The sequence below is a fragment of the Rutilus rutilus genome (assembly GCF_951802725.1).
Source record: "Rutilus rutilus genome assembly, chromosome: 20".
Classification (NCBI taxonomy): Eukaryota; Metazoa; Chordata; class Actinopteri; order Cypriniformes; family Leuciscidae; genus Rutilus; species Rutilus rutilus.
Window position 1 is genome coordinate 33,873,333 of NC_140225.1, and position 20,571 is coordinate 33,893,903.

Below are 20,571 nucleotides of genomic sequence, written 5' to 3' on the forward strand. Positions count from 1 at the left end.
GGGTCCTGTCCAAAACGGCACATTGGCTTTCTTCTAGTGCCCTGCGCTAGCCACAGCTCCCTGTCCTGAGGCCAGCACGAGCGAAGGGCTAGGCTAAACGCAAGAGTTACCAAAATACATTGGGTGGCAAATTCCATGAGGAAAATGCAAGTATGATGCCTACCCGTAGGGAGGACTTAGGAATACACATATGAACCATCCATCCATCTTCTTCCATCCACAGCTCATGACCATAGGTGAGAGTAGGAACGTAGATTGACTGGTAAATCGAGAGCTTCGCCTTGCGGCTCAGCTCTTTCTTCACCACGACAGACCGGTACATCGACCGCATTACTGCAGAAGCTGCACCGATCCATCTGTCAATCTCCCGTTCCATCCTTCCCACACTTGTGAACAAGACCCCAAGATACTTGAACTCCTCCACTTGAGGCAGGAACTCTCCACCAACCTGAAGTGGGCAAGCCACCCTTTTCCGACTGAGAACCATGGCCTCGGATTTGGAGGTGCTGATTCTCATCCTAGCCGCTTCACACTCGGCTGCAAACCATCCCAGTGAATGCTGAATGTCCTGTTCTGATGGGGCCAGCATGACAACATCATCCGCAAAAAGCAGAGACGAAATCGTTTGGTCCCCAAACCTGACACCCTCCGGCCCCTGGCTGCGCCTAGAAATTCTGTCCATAAAAATTATGAACAGAACCGGCGACAAAGGGCAGCCCTGCCGGAGTCCAACATGCACCGGGAAACAGTCTGACTTATTGCCGGCAATAAGAACCACCTAGGCAGAATACATTATACAATACAATACAATACAATACACAATGGAAGATCTCTGAGGTACCCAGCCAGAGGGTGGAGACTATTTCAAGTTTTAGTCTAGATTTAATCTGACAGAGTGTGTCTGCTTCCCGGACAATGTTAGGAAGACTGTTCCAGAGTTTTGGTGCTAAATAGGAAAAGGATCTACCGCCAGCAGTTGATTTTGATATTCTAGGTATTATCAACTGGCCAGAATTTTGATATCGCAATAGACGTGAAGGACTATAATGCGTTAAGAGCTCGCTCAAATACTGCGGAGCTAAACCATTTAGTACTTTGTAAGAAATCAGCAATATTTAAAATGTATACGATGTTTAATAGGGAGCCAATGCGGTGTTGAGAGAACAGGGCTAATATGGTCATACTTCCTGGTTCTAGTAAGAACTCGAGCTGCTGCGTTTTGGACCAGCTGTAGTTTGTTTATTATGCGTGCAGGGCAACCACCCATAATAGCATTACAATAATCTAGCCTTGAGGTCATGAACGCATGGACAAACTGTTCCGCATTTTTCATTGAAAGCATTTTTCGTATTTTTAAGATGGAAGAAAGCAGTTTTATAGATGCAAGAAATGTGGCTTTCAAATGAAAGATTGGTATCAAAGAGCACACCCAGGTTCCTAACCGACGACGAAGACTTGACAGCAGCGTTTCTGTCTTTTCCATCTCGGAAAGATTCTCCTCTGGACCTTAGACTTTTCAATGTAATAATTAGCACGTAGCACGTCATAATTTTGAATTGTCAATGAATTAGTATGTCAATTACGAATTACAAAGCATGATTTTTTTTTTTTTTTTTTTTGTGGAAAGGAGCTTTCATGTTATTATGACCCCTTTAATAAAGTGCAGCTGTTTTAATATGCAATCTTGACTTAGTGTCCCCAATGTTTAGTGTAAAGAAATGGCTTTTGAACATAATATTCTGTACAACTTGTTTATTATTTACATTAAAAAACGAAACATTTGAAAATCACAAATACTTCTAATCAAAACCTGCTCGTATAAAAAGCTTGTCCAGGTAAAGTGCTGTTGAATGTCTCACGTCTTCTTAAAGAAGGAGTCCAATGTGCCGGAGTTTCCCAGCACTCGGGCTCTCTTGGCCTTCGGGCCGCTCTGGATCCGTGTTCTGCTCTTCCCATGGGACAACAGAGAAGCTCTGGCGGGAGCAGGAACGGGACCGTCACTGGAGGCAGAGGAACTGAAGGATTTCTGCAAGTCCAGAGCGAAGTGATAATCTGTGTGTTCAGGCATTTCCCAGACCAGCACCTTCTGTCCACAGTGTTCACACACCTGAAGATCCTCGGAGGAGCTCGGCTCTACACACACCTGAAGATCCTCGGAGGAGCTCGGCTCTACACACACCTGAAGATCCTCGGAGGAGCTCGGCTCTACACACACCTGAAGATCCTCGGAGGAGCTCGGCTCTACACACACCTGAAGATCCACTGAGGAGCTCGGCTCTACACACACCTGAAAATCCTCGGAGGAGCTCGGCTCTACACACACCTGAAGATCCACTGAGGAGCTCGGCTCTACACACACCTGAAGATCCACTGAGGAGCTCGGCTCTACACACACCTGAAGATCCTCATCTTTGGTCCCCATCCGCCCGTTTCCTTCAGAGAGCCCGAGGGTTTTCTCCAGGCTCTTTCTCTGAAAGAAGGAAGAGATTCCAGAGGCTTTCTGAGACCTGCACTGGCTGGGTGTGTTTTCCACAGGAGTGTGTGACGCGTGTTCCTCCGCTCGCCGCTTGTTCCTCTCGGCTGCCTTCTCGAACAGGGACTGGATGGCCCCGGGGCTTCTGGGGGCTGGCTGTGTTTTGGGGGTTTGCGTTGAACCTGCGTCGCTGCTTAGGAAGCTGGTTATTCCTCCTGAGGAGGATGAAGGTACATCACTGAACTTACTGGCTGACAGAAGAAGGCAAGTCAAGGCAGGAGACCTACAAGAAAATAATGAAGCCTTAGCAAAGTAACTCAACTGTTGTAATATTAAAAAAAATATATACAGTTGTGTTCAAAATAATAGCAGTCTGATTAAAAAAGTGAGTAAAGCTCAAAATCCTAATAATAACTTTTATTTCAATGCACACAAATGCATTGGGAACACGGCACATTCTATTCTAAAATCAAAACATGAAGAAAAATTGATCAAATTTGTTATTACTTTATAGAAAGTGAAGAAAAGGGAATATTAGACTGTTCAAAAAAATAGCAGTGTCTGCATTTTTCTTTACAAAATCAAACATTTACTGTATAAACTGAAAAATGCTTGAAGATTTAGCTTTGTTGTGAATCACTGACCTAATATTTAGTTGTATAATCACGGTTTCTGAGAACTGTTTCGCATCTGTGTTGCATGGAGTCGACCAACTTCTGGCACCTGTGAACAGGTATTCCAGCCCAGGACGATCGCACTACAGATCTGCATTTCTTGGTTTTGCCTCAAAAACAGCATTTTTGATGTCACCCCACAAGTTTTCTATTGGATTAAGGTCCGGGGATTGGGCTGGCCACTCCATAACGTTAATCTTGTTGGTCTGGTACCAAGATGCTGCTCGCTTACTGGTGTGTTTGGGGTCATTGTCTTGTTGAAACACCCATTTCAAGGGCATTTCCTCTTTGGCATAAGGCAACATGACCTCTTTAAGTATTTTGATGTACTCAAACTGATCCATGATCCGTGGTATACGATAAACACCATGGTATGAGAAACATCCCCATATCATGATGCTTGTGCCACCATGCTTCACAGTCTTCACAGTGTACTGTGGCTTGAATTCAGTGTTTGGGGGTCGTCTGACAAACTGTCTGCGGCCCATAGACCCAAAAAGAACAATCTTGCTTTCATCAGTCCACAAAATATTGCGCCATTTTTCTTTAGGCCAGTCAGTGTGGCAAATTGTATCCTCTTTAGCACGTCGTTTTTCAACAATGGGACTTTGCGGGGGCTTCTTGCCAATAGCTTGGCTTCATATAGGCGTCTTCTAACTGTTACAGTACAAGTTACAGGTAACTTTAGATCTTCTTTGATCACCCTGGAGCTGATCATTGGCTGAGTCTTTGCCATTTTGGCTCTTCTTCCATCCATTCGAATGGTAGTTTTCCGTTTTCTTCCACATCTTTCTGGTTTTGGTTGCTATTTTAAAGCATTTGATATCATTTTAGCTGAGCATCCTATCATTTTCTGCACTTCTTTATACGTTTTCCCCTCTCCAATCAACTTTTTAATCAAAGTACGCTGTTCTTCTGAACAATGTCTGGAACGGCCCATTTTATTCAGATCTTCAGAGAGAAATGCACTATAACCACCATGTGCAGTACAGTACTGCCTTCGCCCTTAAATAAGGGCCACTTATTGACACTAGTTTTTTCACAGAATGATTAACCTCAATAACTGAACTCCACACTGCTATTATTTTGAACACACCCCTTTCAATTAATCATTCTATTATACAGAATTAGCAGCATACATGTCATTACTGTTGGGTCTGTTGTTTTTCTATTATTCTACTACACCTACTAGCAAATTATTTGCCATGTAGAAATATAATTTCTACCAAAAACAGTTATTGATCTGGTTAGATATGTTGGACTGCTATTATTTTGAACACAACTATATATATATATATATATATATATATATATATATATATATTATATATATATATATATATATGGTGCATCCGGAAAGTATTCACAGCGCTTCACTTTTTCCACATTTTGTTATGTTATAGCCTTATTCCAAAATGGATTAAATTCATTATTTTCCTCAAAATTCTACAAACAATATCCCATAATGACAACGTGAAAGAAGTTTGATTGAAATCTTTGCAAATGTATTTAAAAATGAAATAAAAATCACATGTACATAAGAATTCACAGCCTTTGCTTAATATTTTGTTGAAGCACCATTGGCACCAATTACAGCCTCAAGTCTTTCTGAGTATGATACTACAAGCTTGGCACACGTATTTTTGGGCAGTTTCTCCCATTCTCCTTTGCAGAACATCTCAAGCTCCATCAGGTCGGATGGGGAGTGTCGGTGCACAGCCATTTTCAGATCTCTCCAGAGATGTCCAATTGACCCTTCGCTAAGCCACGCCCGAAAACCGCCACAGGCCAATCGTGGCTTAGCAACCGTAACTAGGTGCGGGAGGTCTGGTAAGCTTTCGAGTGAGGGAAACATGCCGAAGCGTTGTGCGTATGGATTGTGCAAATCTGATACCCGGTCTCCTAAAAGTTTGAACGGGGGGGGCGGACACATTTTTTCCCTTCCCGAAACCTAAAACCCAAGGGGAGAAATGCCTGGCGTGTGGGACGCCACATTCACAACTAAATGTTGACAGGTTTGACAAAAACACCTACGTTTGCTCCACGACAGGAGCTGTAGCCTGACGCACTAAAAATATAAGCAGGAGAATGTTATCATTGCAAAGTGGTCAGGCTAATGTCTTGTGTTTATTCCAGCAGATGTATGGATAAGCTGTTTGATTTATAATTATTAGATTATTTTCATATTTCACTTACCCTGCTGTGCATGAACATAGCTGTTCCTCAATTTGTGTGTTTCCCATTTGAATGGTCAGCGTACGAGGGGACTACTGATTGCGCTGGGACCGATAGGCTTTTTAGCTTCAATTCTGATTAATCGGTTGCATATTATGTCACGGATATATCCCTCGAATGCATACTGCAATCCCTTTTGTCTTGCTCTCTCAGACATTTCACCTGTTTGCCAAAAATACTAATTATCTCCTTGGGAATGTCTGACACCGGTGCATTCATACTGTAATAGACGTGCCAGGCGCGAAAGCTTGTCAGGCGTAGCAACAGTAACTAAGGAGGGCGGGGCTTAGCGAAGGGTCAATCGGGTTCAAGTCTGGGCTCTGGCTGGGCCACTGAAGGACATTCACAAAGTTGTCCTGTAGCCACTCCTATGTTATCTTGGCTGTGTGCTTAGGGTCGTTGTCCCGTTGGAAGATGAACCGTCGGCCCAGTCTGAGGTCCAGAGCGCTCTGGAGCAGGTTTTCATCACGGATGTCTCTGCACATTGCTAAATTCATCTTTCCCTCGATCCTGACTAGTCTCCCGGTTCGTGCCGCTGAAAAACATCCCCACAGCTGATGCTGCCAACAATGGATGGTATTGGCCAGGTGATGAGCGGAGCCTGGTTTCCTCCAGACATGACTCTTGCCAATCAGACCAAAGAGTTCAATCTTTGTTTCTCATGGTCTGAGAGTCCTGCCTATTGGCAAACTCCAGGCGGGCTGTCATGTGCTTTTACTGAGGAGTGGCTTCTGCTGATTGGTTGAGAGCTGCAGAGATGGTTGTTCTTCTGGAAGGTTCTCCTCTCTCCACAGAGAAACGCTGGAGCTCAGTCAGACTGACCATCGGGTTCTGGGTCTCCTCCTTGACTAAGGCCCTTCTCCCCCAATCGTTCAGTTTGCTCTAGGAAGAGTCCTGGTGGTTCCAAACTTCTTCCATTTACGGATGATTGAGAACACTGTGCTCATTGGGACCTTCAATGCTGCAGACATTTTTCGGTACCCTTTCCCAGATCTGTGCCTCGATACAAGCCTGTCTCGGAGGTCTACAGACAATTCCTCGGACTTCATGGCTTGGTTTGTGCTCTGACATGCACTGCTAACTGTGGGACCTTATATAGACAGGTCTGTGCCTTTCCACAGCATGTCCAATCAACTGAATCTACCACAGGTGGACTCCAATCAAGCTGTAGAAACATCTCAAGGATGATCAGGGGAAACAGGATTGCGTCTGAGCTCAATTTGAAATGTAATGGCAAAGGCTGTGAATACTTATGTACATGTGATTTTTTTTATATATATATATTTTAATACGTTTGCAAAGATTTCAAACAAACTTTTGTTTGTAGAATTTTGAGGAAAATAATTCATTTAATCCATTTTGGAATAAGGCTGTAACATATAAAAAAATGTGGAAAAAGTGAAGCGCTGTGAATACTTTCTGGATGCACTGGATATCTGTGATTGGCTATGTAGGATTACAAATTTAAGAATATGTTTAAGATCTGCTGATCCTACTTCCTTACATAACATCACATGAAAAACTAAGGTGAACTACACTGTATTGGGCATTCAAGGTGAACATGATGGCATCCATTTACTGATTAGATTCAATATAGTTTCCATTGAAGGGGTTTTGTTAATCTTTGATCTTCCTACTGAGAGTTGAACTATGTGTGAATGTTTACATAGTCTTAGTTCTCGTGACCATGTGTTGTTTATACGATTTGGGGGGTACCATTATCTCCAGTTGGGGGTAATTGCCTCTATTGTCTTTAGATGATTAGATCTAGTGGTCATCCCTAAGGCTGTGTGTAAGGTCAGCACCTTTAAGGACAGCCCACTGAAATGCCTATAAGATACCATGTACAGTTACATTAGTTAGTTTGTTGGACGAACTGCAGCAGCGCTCAATAAAGTGTAACTTCTGCTTGAACGATATCCCAACATCTCCTGGTCTTCGATTCTGAGTTTCCTACAGCTATAATGATCAACCCTTCAAAAACATGTTGTCTTCACTGAGCGCTTGCACAGATACACACATTTGAAAGCAGGCGTCATTCAGCGGGTCCCTAATATATCCGCTTGTAGACGAATCAGCTGATAGACGCCTGCTTTCAAACGTGTGTATCTGTGAAACCACTCAGTGAAGACGACATGTTTTTTTTAGGGTTGATCATTGTAGCCAATCACAGACATATATATTGAGCGCATGAAAACAATGGCCAATCAGAGGCGTTTAATGCTGCGTTCACACCAAACGCGAATAGAGCGTCTGGGGCGAGTGATTTCCATGTTAAGTCAATGTAAAGACGCGTTTATGCGCGTCTGAAGGTCCTGCGGCGTGAATGAGGCGTTTAGCGTGGCGAACGCAAATTCACCTCATTCGCGCATTCAGTTCGCGTGAATGACGTGAAATGAGCGTCTGGCACAAGTGATTTTATTTGGTGCTTTTTGTGCATTCACGCGTTTGACGTGAAAAATCTGAACTTTGCAATCTGTTCGCGCTACGTTAACCAATCAGGAGCCTGCTTGCTGCTGTCACGTGGTGAAGTAAAAACAAAGCAAATCTTGTGTCACATAAAAACTTTATTTTTAATATTTGAGACATATTCATTTTGTATTGAATGCTATTTATTCCATATCTAAATCTAGTGAAACTCGCTATTTGACGCGCTATTCGCGTTTGGTGTGAACGCAGCATAAGAATCCGCTCAACAGCGCTCAAAAGGCTACAGGGAAATGCTGGTGTCGTTATATTTTTTAAATTTCATTACCGACTTGCTCCAGAAGTCGGTACTTTTGACACCTCTGCTCGTCTACATTGGTTGTTTGTTTAGCGGACGGTCCCTGTGTTTCACTCACCACGCCTCCTGGTGGCTGCCTGCAGTATTGAGGCTCTTGATGATAGCAAAGCTGTCTGAGGTCATCTTGGTGGCGTCGTATCGCACAAGCGCACAGCAGCGAGAGAAACTACTGGCTCTCTTATCTCCCGCCTGCCGGACGCCCACCGTCAGCTGTTTGGCCACTCGCCCGTTCTGCAGAGGGACACAATACATTACAGCATCGCTGTGGGAGATAATCACACGCCAAACGCTAGTTAAAACTCATCGACTTTGCTCACCACAGGCCTGTTTTTAAAAGAAGTCTCTTCTGCTCAGCAAGGCTGCATTTATTTGTTTAAAAATAATAGTATTTTTAAATTTCTTTTGCCAAATAAATAAATATATATATATTATTTATTATGACAATCCATTGCTATTGCCATTGCCATTACACTTTTGCGGGGTCAAAAATGACCATCCAAAAAATAGCTTATAAATCTCGCATTAGGCTATCAGGGGTGTCTAAAGTATCAGGGGATGAAGTTCAAACAGCCTGCAGCTTGTCTATTAAAATACATTTGGATACAAGGATTTTTGATTAGCTCTGCCCAAAATACAGCGCATCGCGAGCTCAGAACAGTGCGTTTACTCGATCACATGACCACTGAACAGCGCAGTGAGAAGTTTGATACAAACACAAATGTCTTTGTGATTTAAACTAGCTTAAAGCCAGATCAAACGCCACTGATTTTGTTTAAAAACACTGACGCGGAAAACAGGAGGAACATTGTGTGACAACAATCCAGTTACAACACTTTTCAATTCACAAATCACAAACATTTACTTAGGATTTACTGTAGTAACACACTTACTGTAAACATGGTATTGTGGCAGAAATGTGGGATATTCATATCAAATGTTATTGTAATATTAATATAGACATTTATTACATATTAAAGGAGTAACGAAATATAAGGCAAATTACAGAAACAAATGTTTACTTTTAATAAGAATAGTTCTAACTCAGTAAGAATATTAAAATTTGACCCTTTAAAAATTAGGTTGTTAAAATGTATATCTGTCTCCATCTCCAGCTACTGTCAAATGTACAAATATATATTATATAAACAGAAATGTATTGATTTAACAACCCTAAATATTTTTTTTATTTAAAAGGCCATTCATTTTTTTACCGGGAACACAAAATTAGGTAAAGGATTTTTAACACAACACAATACTGTGTATCATAGGTAGTATAAGTAAATGTAAATTTTACTTGGAACTTTAAACATTTTGACTCTACATGGCAACTAACTGCATTAAAACAGACATCGGTGTGCTTTTAGCAGCATTTCTTTGAGCGTGGCTCGTCCAATCAGAATGGAGTTGGAACTTCTGGTTTGCTTTCTCCAACAGCACTAGTTCCTTCATCAGTAACGGACTCACCATGTCTCTGTCTTTGCCCAGTCGTTCCTCTAACTCGAGGGCGAGCTGATGAAGCCAGTGCTGAACCTGCAGACACACACACAAGAGCATGAGCATCACGAGCAGGAACACACACACACACACACACACACACACACTCTCTCAGATTCACCTGCTGTTTCGTAGCCAGAGAGGTTTTCCCAGGGAAGTTCTTGCTGCAGCCGATGGATTTGGGAAGATGTCTCGGCTTCACCGGCTCAAACTCGATCCCTCGGCACAAGTCGAACAGCCACGGCCTGAGACAAACATTCACACACCTTTACATCAACAAATTCCTTCGTTATTATTGGAAAAGGTTTTTTAGAATCGTTATATAGAGATTATATGAGCATTCGCAACCGGAAATTGTCTGAAATCGTTGCAACCAAAAATGAATTTTCGCTTACGGCTAAAACCGATTTATATTTTTTTAAGCCTAATAAATGTTAAAATCGATTAATGGCTAAAACTGAAGAAATAAATTAATTTCATAGAATTTTTGAAAATAAATAAAAAATAAATAGAAAAACAATAAATGAATAGAAGAAAGTCAAAAGAAAGATGCCATTAAACAAATATTTAAAATATAGTCTACTGTCTTTGTTGTTTCAACGTTAATTGGAGATTAAATGTGAAAATATTACAATATAATATAAATACCTTTAATGTTCGGTGCAATGAATCGTGATTACAGAAAAATGTGCAATTAATTAGTTAATTTTTTAGTTAAGTAACGCTACTTTTGATATGAAACTGTCTCAGATTTTGAATTCTGTCAATTTGATCACAGAATTAAAACAACAGATGTCATTTTAATGCTCCTTAATATTTGTTTGCATGAGTTTTGATTATTAAAAAAAAAAAGTTGATGAATCAATTATTGATTGTCTATTATTTTGTAAAATAAAATTTGGTGCATCATTCATTTCTACCCAAGTGCAATTAGAACTTTCCATGACGATTCTATTAATTTCCTTGAATTGTTCAGGCCTGAAGCTTCTTCCGATGGCATGTGTTTCTGAAAGTGCTGATTCTCACCCCGTCTTCTCTCCAAAGAGCTGCTCCAGCTGGACCTTGGAGAACTGAGTGAGATCTCCCATGTTTTCCACCCCCAGAGTCTCCGTAATGGATGTTCCCAGCTTTCCTCCCAGATTACGGCTGAAGATCAACCACACATCATCATGTTAACAGTGTGGTGGGATACAACGGCAATCATATAATATCACAGTACATAATTAGATCTACTGACATCTTACAGATGGGAAGAGTGTTGAAGAGCTGCGGGACGGATCCCAGGGGAATCACTGTTTGGCGATTGGGCTTGTTTAAACCACACGCCAGTTTGGCTAACACCTATGAAGTAAAACAATGGAGGGAAAATGTGTGAACAAGAAGCTCCTGATACAATTATCATGATCAGTTTTGTGCTTTAATACTTTTGAAATGAAAAGATCTCAGACTTCAAATTCTGTCAGTTTTATTATTAAAATTCAAGCCATTTGGACGGATTGCTGAAGCCACATGTGGACCGATGACTGACTGATTTCTGAAAGATCATGTGACACTGAAGACTGGAGTAATGATGCTGAAAATTCAGCTTTGATCACAGGAATAAATTACACTTTAATATATATTCACACAGAAAACTATTATTTTAAATTGTAATAATATTTAACAACATTACAGGGTTTGTACAGACACTGTTAAAAGAAATTCTAGGATTTTCAAGGACTTTAAGCACTACTTTCTTGGTTTTCGAGGACCACAATCCGAGATCTCATTTATCAAACAATATCTTTATTATCTTTTAAATTCTAAAGAAGGTAAACAGATCAATAAAAATATACTAATAAAACAAAATGGTACAAATAAAGTGCAGCACATGCAATGACTGGCAGCTTTAGCCATTGAAAGGATACTATGACAAAGATATCGCTTTCCTCTTTCAAACTGATTTATTTCCATAATTATATATGATTGACTTGAAGAATGAAAGCTGTATCATATACTTGGATATTTATATGAGCAATATCACACTCATAGCCATGCAAAATTTCTCCTGGAAGAAATCTCTGAATCAGACGAGGACACGGACGTTTGTGTTGTGAACTGGATTAGTGGGAGTGGCTTGCGAAGCTGTGCAATGTGGTGCATTGTGGGAGTGGTTGTCTTCCATACAAATGCGCCTTTAAAGCAGAACTCGGCAACTCTAGCGAACTCTAGTCACTTCTTCGCTGATTTTCCCTGTTGTTGTCGCATGTTTCCCCCACGAGCGCCCCCCTACAGCTGTGGGGCATATATTTCACAACACGGTCGTAAAAAACTCACTTGCGGCGCCTCCTCCCCCTCTCTACCGCTGCTCATGTGCGTTTGTTATGATCTGAGCAAGCCAACTGTATCGTGTGGAACGATGTCTACCGAGGTGGGTAATACATCATACATGCGTGTGTGTTTATGTCGAATTGCCGTAAAGCAATTCGTGTTTCGCGCTCGTTCTCGCTTCTCACGAGACTTCCAATTTCTATCTATTCATCCAATGTATGTTTCATTTCGACTACATATATGATCCACTTTCAATAAAGATTAATGTTCCCACGGGTGAAATGCTCCTTGAAACACCAATTTCACATATTGTCTTTCAATAATTCAAGCACATTTAAAGTACCTTTTCATAAATATGGCTGATTTCAAGGGTTTTCCAGGACTTCAATTGAAAAACGTCAAATTCAAATACTTTAAGCACCTTATACGAACCCTGATATTACTGGTTCTACTGTATTTTTTATCAAATAAATGCAGCACATAAAAAAAATTAAAATTATATATATATATATATATATATATATATATATAAATAAATATAATAAATTAACATTATTATGTATATAATAATGTTTCCAAACTTTTGTCTGGTACTGTATCCAAATTAACTGCATCGAGATTGAATCAAGAGCTTGTGAATCTGTGTCAAACTGATCTTCTGACTGGGAAGTTGTAAAGGATTCCTGCATGTAAATGGTTGTTTTGGTGAATCCGACCTTGTTGTGCGAGATCCCGGCGGAGCAGCGGAAGCCCGTGTGTTTCTCCACCGCGGCCCTCGTCTCCTCCACGATCAGCGCGCCGAGAGCCAGACGCAGATCAGCAGAAGAAGAAGAGGAAGAGAGATGATCCAGCCACTGATGAAGACCGGCGGCCCGCAGCGCTTCTGCAGGAACACACAGATGATTAGGGGTGGATCTCGTGTGGATTTTAAAGGTGCAGTCTGTAAGAATGACAGCTAGTGGTGGAAACAGGTACTGCAGACCAAATTCAAAATATCAGAGATCGTTGTTTCTCCCGCCTCCTCAGACTCGCCGCTCGCACGGGTCGCCAGAGACACGCAACAGGATCGAGGAAATTGACAATGAATGAAAAATGGAAACGTGCAAAATCACAGATCAAAACAACAACATTCCAGCCTGGAAACACACATCTCAGAGTAAAATAACTGCAGAAGTGTTCTTCAGAGAAACGAGTGTGTGAACTCAGCATGTTTCCTCAATATCTGCAAACATATTATGGTACTTTTATGCTTTAGTAGAGTGAGAAAGTTACATACAGCACCTTTAACGATTTCGATTCTGCTTATCGATTCCAATTCTTTTTCGATTCCAATAAGGTATAAAAAATAAAAATAAACTAGATATAATTCACATTTAGTCTTATTGCAAAACATTTAATTGTAGCTGAATATCATGAACAAAGATCAACAGGCTAAAGAACACTTACATGAGGAGCGTTTGCCTGTGGTTTAAAAACACCATAGAAAAACAACTAGCCCAAACTAATATAAATTTCAAGCATTATTAAAGACAAGTAAACAGTCTGTAATTAAAAAAGAACAAGTAAAAAATGAGCAATCGCAAAAAAAAGTTACAACTGAACAAAGAAACGATTGAAATAAACAGTGTTTTAAGATTTTCAGGTACAGAAACTGTAGGTGCAGTTTATAAATATACATTACAAAAGTTACTCAAGAACGAGTGAATTTCCTCTTTGTCTTGTGTTGTTTGATCAGTGTTCTCACAGAGACGGCAGGAATATTAGTGCTGTCACTTTAAGAGCTGCACGGATCCAATATACTGATACACATGAAACGTCGCAGGAGTCGTCTCACGCTTGAATTGAATGGTTTAAAGTCATATTGAAATGCACACAAAGGAATCGATAAGAGGATTCAAACTTCTATTTGTATAACAAGTATCTGATTTTTTAAAGCATTCTCACTTTACAGCATTTTAACACAAGTGCCAGTACTCTTCACAGCGCTGTAGCTTTGCAGGAAGGTGAAAAACAGGTTTTGTTTCTAAAATAAAATCCTATTTTTAATTTGAGCTTTTGTACCAGTTTATTAATGTGCAACTTAAAAGAGAGCTGATCGTCGATTAATATACCCAAACATTTGTACAATTTGACTTGTTCGATCTGCTCACCATGTATAGTACAAATACTTGGAAGACTGTCCAAAGACTTCTTCGATTTTGAATAAAGCATAATCTGAGTTTTCTCAACATTCAAAACTAGCTTAAGCTGATACAGCTGTATCTGAACAAGTTTAAAAGCAGATTGTAAATAAGACCAAAAAAAAGAAAAAAAAGGGAAAGTTTGATTTGAATTTTGATTTGCATCAGAATAGGTGGATGGAAAGCATAAAGATTAGGTTTTGCTGTGATTCTCAAGCGCGCACCTTTATCCTCGCTGGGATCACCGGTGTGTATCTGAGGAAAGCCCTGGACGTGTGTGTTGCTCAGCAGCTGCGGTGTGATGTCCCGAACGCCCATGTGCTTCAGGCGCTCCTGAACGCTGTCCGTCAGGTCCATGTACGCCTCGTCGATACTCGCTCTCTCGATGACAGCGAAGCGGGACATCACCTCGATCACCTCCACACTCGCCTCCCTGTAACTGACACACACACACACACACACGATAACTCGTTAAAAAAATCAGGTGTTTAAAAGTAATTAAAGGTGCAGTGTGTAATATTTAGGAGGATCTGTTGACAGAAATGCAATATCATATGCATAACTATGTTTTCAGTGGTGTATAAAGACCTTACATAATGAAGCGTTATGTGTTTATTAGCTTAGAATGAGGCATTTCTCTCTACACACACCACGGGTCCGCTTACATCCACATGTTTCTACGGTGGCCCTGAGCGGACAAACGTGTTTCATCACTGTGTTGTTCTTCGTGTAAAGAAGCTTCAGCTAAAGTCAGCGAATAAAACACTGACACAATGATGAACAAGTCACAATAATATTCACAACAACATATCGTTTCACTGAATAATTAATTAAACCTAATTTCCTAATTTATCTTTGTAAAGAAACCTCATTGTTTAACTGGCTACTCTCTGCTGTCTCAGACGACGACATCACTTCCTGTCGGCCACCGTAAGTTCACAACCTCACCACTAGATGCCGCTAAAAATCCCACACTGCACCTTTAAATCAGAAACATCCACTGTAAATGGTAACAGGGTGAAACCAGCATGAATAGAAAGATTCCTTTTCTTACTTGTAGTGTTTGTATAATGTGCCATTTCTCCATTAGGACCGAACAGCATAACAGGAAGAGATGTGCACTTACTGAGTGAGATCCGCCTTCCCGTGGGACTCTCGGACTCGAGCCACCTGTAGATCCGGGCACAGGGTCCTGGCATCATCGGCCCACATGTTCCTGGTGACGCCGTGGGCCCGGGCTTCATAACTCACCGCTATAATGCTAAAGACACACATCACTGGGGTCTAAATTACCATGAAATCAAAGATGACAATTCTTATCATTCACATCATTACTGTTTTAATAATCTTGAATCAGAATAATTCCCTCTTGCAGAATCTCTGATGATGTGGGCGGGGCAACCTGTCACTCACATGAGATCAGCCAATAGCAAACCACAACCATCCAATCATTTCATTTCATTTCATTTCATTTATTAAGATCCCCATTAGCGCCTGAAATCACAGTTGCTATTCTTCCTGGGGTCTCCTCTTCATTACATCACAAATTTACATAATTCATCATTTTGTACATTATTCACACACACCCACTCACACCCATCCACAAACTGGACATCATATACAATAGCCCAATGCAATTAAATAAATAAACAAACAAACAAAAATGCTATACATCTGAACATATAATCCATAAATAGCTCTCCAATACAAACTATAAAACATCTTTCCATATTACCATACTCTTCCAGCATCATGACTCTTGTGTGAACAGAAACAATTTTAATTTCTTTTGAAAACAATTTCTGTTATTTTCCAACAACAAAAATCCTGGTAATCCATTCCATGCAACCTGGCCCGATAAAAAACTGCTCTCTGAAACTGATTAGTTCTTACTTGAGGCAGAACACATCGCATTCCAGTAGTTTGTCTTGTGCAATAATTATGTTGATCAGCAAAAAATGTCAATTTTCTGTAAATTATTTTTACAGAGTTATTTCTGTGAGGAATCAATTCCTCACAGACACAATCAAGCCCCGCCCACATTTGTTCTCGTTCCAGAAGCGTTTCACTCGAATATACGACACAATAGAGGAGAAAAGACCAGCGCAACTTCCCTTTCATTCTGTAATGGGTGAATTTCAGGACATATTCAGCTTAGTCTGTGGCACTTTACTGTATTTCGGTGTAATTTAGAAATAATAGCGGTGTAACAAGACCCTCATGTCACGATACGATATTATTGTGATACTCTAAGATATATGATAAAAGGACAAAAAATTAACTGTTGATTAAAATGCTAGATTTGATATTACATTGTGTGTGTAAGTGAATAGTCTTGGACTTGGTGCTGAAACCCAAAGCACAGGACAATAGAGACACCAGAATAACAACAATATTCATGATTCTGAAGCTGAAAATACTGAATTATTGTAGATGAATATACTTGATCTCTGTCACTGACTAGATATATTTAAAATAATGTAGGACACTGTTACTGGTAACATCAGACATTTGGCATTATCAGGACACACTAATATTCCCCCATTGCATTATTATACATTATATTCAACATTATAGCAGATTAATGTAGTACTGACACTAAAAGACAGCAGCCTAATTTTTATTTTGGGTGAACAATCACAATACATGTTGTCACTCTCCACGATACATATTGCGATATATTGTTACAGCCCTAAAATAAATAATATTATAGAGAAAAAGTAGTTATAGCATCCCAAACATAAACATACAGTCAACATCAGAACATCACGGTTAATAGACTTATATTTACGGTAACATATATGTCCGGGTGTTGACAGTAGATGTGTGACTATAATAATAACAGTAACAGAATGAAAAGTAAAGTCTCACCCTCCGCCTTTCCATGTCTTGTATTGCGCTACAACACAGGGCTTGTTTTTGAGCTCGGGATTGATTCTTTGCTCCACTTGCACATAGAAACAATCCATGTCCACCAGCGCGATCACTCTTTCCTTCCCTAAATCCATCAGCACAATAACTGAAAATCACTTATGAAAATCACTTATGAAAATCACTTATGAAATACTTATGAAACTCTGAACTGCGCGCTCTTCTTCTTCTGCGTTTCCTGTTGAGTAACGCGCGCGCGCACAGCGCTGAGTCTGCGCACTGCCATCTAGAGGATTACAGCGCAATGACATTGGTGTCTTTATAATACAAATAAATACAAAAATTCAACATCAAAAGCTAACAAAAAATAAAGACATTGAAAAATAAAACCCATTTGTATTACCAGATTTATTATATTATTAATCATGCATGAGTAGATTCACATAGATTGAAACTGTTATGGCCACGTTCGTTGTAGCCTATGTCTATGTTGAATCCAAAAAAAATATATATTTCTAAAGCTATTTTGTCTATTCAATGTTTTTCTCATCCTACACAATAATGACTTTAAATCATCTTTTATGGGCCACAATTGATGTGATTGCAAAGTCATAACATAAAGAGGACAATTCACAAGACGGGTTTCAATAGAGGAAATATAGCTTTATTTAAAGTTAAACAAATAATGTCTAGGGTCAAAACATAAGGTAATAATAGTACATCGAAAACTCTTTTATTTATGGAATACTGCAGTTTATTTCAGTGTTATCTTAGTATCGTTGCGAAACTACTATATTTTTTAATTAATATTTTAAATGATCATTTTCAAATTATTCATTTTAATGTCAGTTAAAGGTTTAGTAATGTTGCTGTTTTTCATTTTCTTAATAATTGTATGTCTTTATAGCTTTTATTCATTTAATTTTAGTTTTAGTTATTTTAGTACATCAAGTTAAAGTCAAGTCAAGTCATTTTCATTTATATAGCGCTTTTAACAATGTAGATTGTCTCAAAGCAGCTTTACAGAGATAAATGTATAATTTAACGTAAGATTGTTTTGGCTTTATAGCGGTTCTTTAATAAAGTTATTTTCCAGCTAAAGTTAGTTTTGATTGATTTAAACCAAATTAAAATGAGAAATCTAGCTAAAATACGGTATTTTATTTCATTTCAGTTATTTTATTTCAAGTAATTTATTATGGGTTTAGTTTCAGATTTAGTTATTAGTTAAAGTTTGTGTTTTTGTTTTCAATAGGGTATATATCTCTATAGCTTTTATTATTATTTTTTAGTTTTAGTTATTTTAGTACAAGTTCAGCCACATTAAAATGACAAATGTTGCTTTGGCATCTTTGCTATTACCATATTATTAGTATTGTTTATTTTATTTATTTATGTTTTTTCCTTCTCGTGTTCTCATGTCATATATGTATGTATGTTTGTAATAGCTTCTGTAAAAACCACAACAAATTCCTCGTGAGTGTGGGCACACTTGGCGAATAAAGCTTACTAGATACAAAAGTTCATCAAGGCAAACTTTAAGTTGGCTTGAGAAAGCCGGACCAAAGAGTTTGGAAAAGTTTAAAGTAATATTTTATTTTATTTCAGGTATTTTATTTCAAATCATTTGTCATGGTTTTAGTTTCATATTCATATCATAGTTTCATATTTAGTTCATATTTAGTTAATAAAAAATAAAAATAAAAATAAAATATATATATTTTTTTTTAATAAAATTTGAAAACTGTGTTTGTTATTGAACTTGATTGATAAAGGTTAGTGACCTTTATCTGACATTAAAGATAAAAATACTTTTTATTTTAAAAAGTGAGATTTAAAGCTTCTTTCTCTTCAAAAGAAAGGCAGACTGCCACATGCAGTGCCTCATTTGGATGTGCTTGAAGTCTTGGAGCTCGACTTCCCTACGTTTCTCCTACAAATGGGCCTTGAGCTTGTTTGGAGGTTCTAGCAGGGGAGTGCAGCTACTTCTATACCAACCGATGCTCGTCCGCCGGGGAACCCGTCCTCTTCAACCGAGCGCGGGGCTTCGGGAGGGACACACATGGAGCGGTGAGGGAGGAAGGGGACACCCGCCTAGCCAGCCAGATCAGCCGAATCAACCCTAGCGATCAATGGGGTGACAGATGTCGCAGCCAGATCGCCCTCACATCCAACAAATAGAGAGCGCACGCTGGGTATATATACGGCAGACACGACCCGTGTTTCTCTTCGACGGCGACTTCATATTCATGCTGCGATTTTTCACGTTGGATATACTCGCGCGATCAAATATAGATGTGATAAACACGATACGAACACAAATTCTACGTTTATTCGTTAATTATAGTATTTTACATTTAAAACAGTCAGTATTTCCCACAATGCTTCGCTGCTATTCAGCCGCTATTGGTGTACGTCACGATTACGTCACGATTACTAAGCGCTGCTATTGGCGTACGTAATGTTTACGTCACGATTACTAAGCAGATTTAGCTTCTAAATAACTATATATTCCTAACTAGCAATAAAAAATAGATTGCTGAAATAATATGAATAGCTTTCTGTCTGTATTGTTTTGTTTGTTTTTTTCGTTCAGATTATCTCTCTTGTTAGTATTGTTTCCCTATAAAAATGTAGGGTAAATTACTTATTTTAATCCTTTTTCTTTTATTTGTCCTCTTCATTTGTATGTAAGTGATTATCTGACTTGGCATACAAATGTTTTTTTTTTACTCTTATGTTCTCCTGAATGTGTTTGCTGTTTGTATATTTGCATCTGTTTCTCAAAAGAATAATAAAAAATAATAATACTAAAAAAAGATTTAGTTTCTGTTATAGTTCTTATGTAGGTAATATTTGTTTTTCCCCAATTTCAAAGAAACACTGTGTATTTGCCTTAAGGTATATATTTACTCATATTGTAATCGTTTGACAGACAATATTGTGTGGAAACTTATACCTAACCAATATTTAATTACAAAGAAAGTTAAGGAGGTATCATTCAAAGTTATACATAGAATTTACCCAGTGAAACGTTACTTTGTAAATTGGATGATATTGATTTTAATTGCACTTTTTGTGACAGTTGCCCTGAAACTGTGGTTCATTTATTCTGGCACTGCCCATTTGTAAGACCGTTTTGGCAAAATTAGGGTTAGGGTTAGGGTTGTTTAATAATTATTATTAAACAATAATGGCCAATTGGTGTTGTTTTGGAAACATTTATTATTTGGTCTTTTGGAGAATTGTAGTGACAAGCACAGTCAGATTTACAAAATAATTTGTATGATTTTAATGGCAATGTTTATTGTATTTTGCAATAAGTTTTCCTGTAAAAACAACAACCCTTTATTTACATCATTCAAGAAAGAAATTGAACTTACTTTATACTGACGATTTTCTATGAAGCAAAAAGCAGAAAACTTAGAAAATGTGTAAATGTTCTTATTTGTAAATATTTGTAAATATCTAATGTGCAACTTTGTTACATTTATGTATTTTCTTGTATACTCTCGTGTTTGTAGCACACCTTTTTTATATATAAAAAAA

The 20,571-nt window shown here is 38.9% G+C and overlaps 1 protein-coding gene across 1 annotated transcript; it reads right to left on the reverse strand.

Annotated features, from left to right (window-relative positions):
• Window positions 1-1,737: 1,737 nt before the first annotated feature.
• On the reverse strand, window positions 1,738-17,300 carry polh (polymerase (DNA directed), eta). The gene is made up of 10 exons (XM_084391469.1): window positions 17,023-17,300; window positions 15,278-15,412; window positions 14,376-14,590; window positions 12,688-12,854; window positions 10,899-11,002; window positions 10,688-10,807; window positions 9,783-9,906; window positions 9,632-9,697; window positions 8,226-8,398; window positions 1,738-2,756 (listed from the first exon to the last, which is right to left on the reverse strand). The coding sequence occupies exons 1-10, from the start codon at window positions 17,157-17,159 to the stop codon at window positions 1,856-1,858; spliced, it is 2,142 nt and encodes a 713-aa protein (XP_084247595.1). The 5' UTR covers window positions 17,160-17,300; the 3' UTR covers window positions 1,738-1,855.
• Between the last annotated feature and the right edge of the window lie 3,271 nt (window positions 17,301-20,571).

What these genes read in the sequence shown, in the direction of transcription:
- polh (XM_084391469.1), bottom strand. Translation starts at nt 17,159, where the DNA reads ATGGATTTAGGGAAGGAAAGAGTGATCGCGCTGGTGGACATGGATTGT. An exon ending in TGATCCCAGCGAGGATAAAG is followed by an intron (nt 12,855 to 14,375) that starts GTGCGCGCTTGA and finishes GTGTTCCTGCAG; the next exon opens with AAGCGCTGCGGGCCGCCGGT. An exon ending in TGGGCAAAGACAGAGACATG is followed by an intron (nt 8,399 to 9,631) that starts GTGAGTCCGTTA and finishes GTCCCTCTGCAG; the next exon opens with AACGGGCGAGTGGCCAAACA.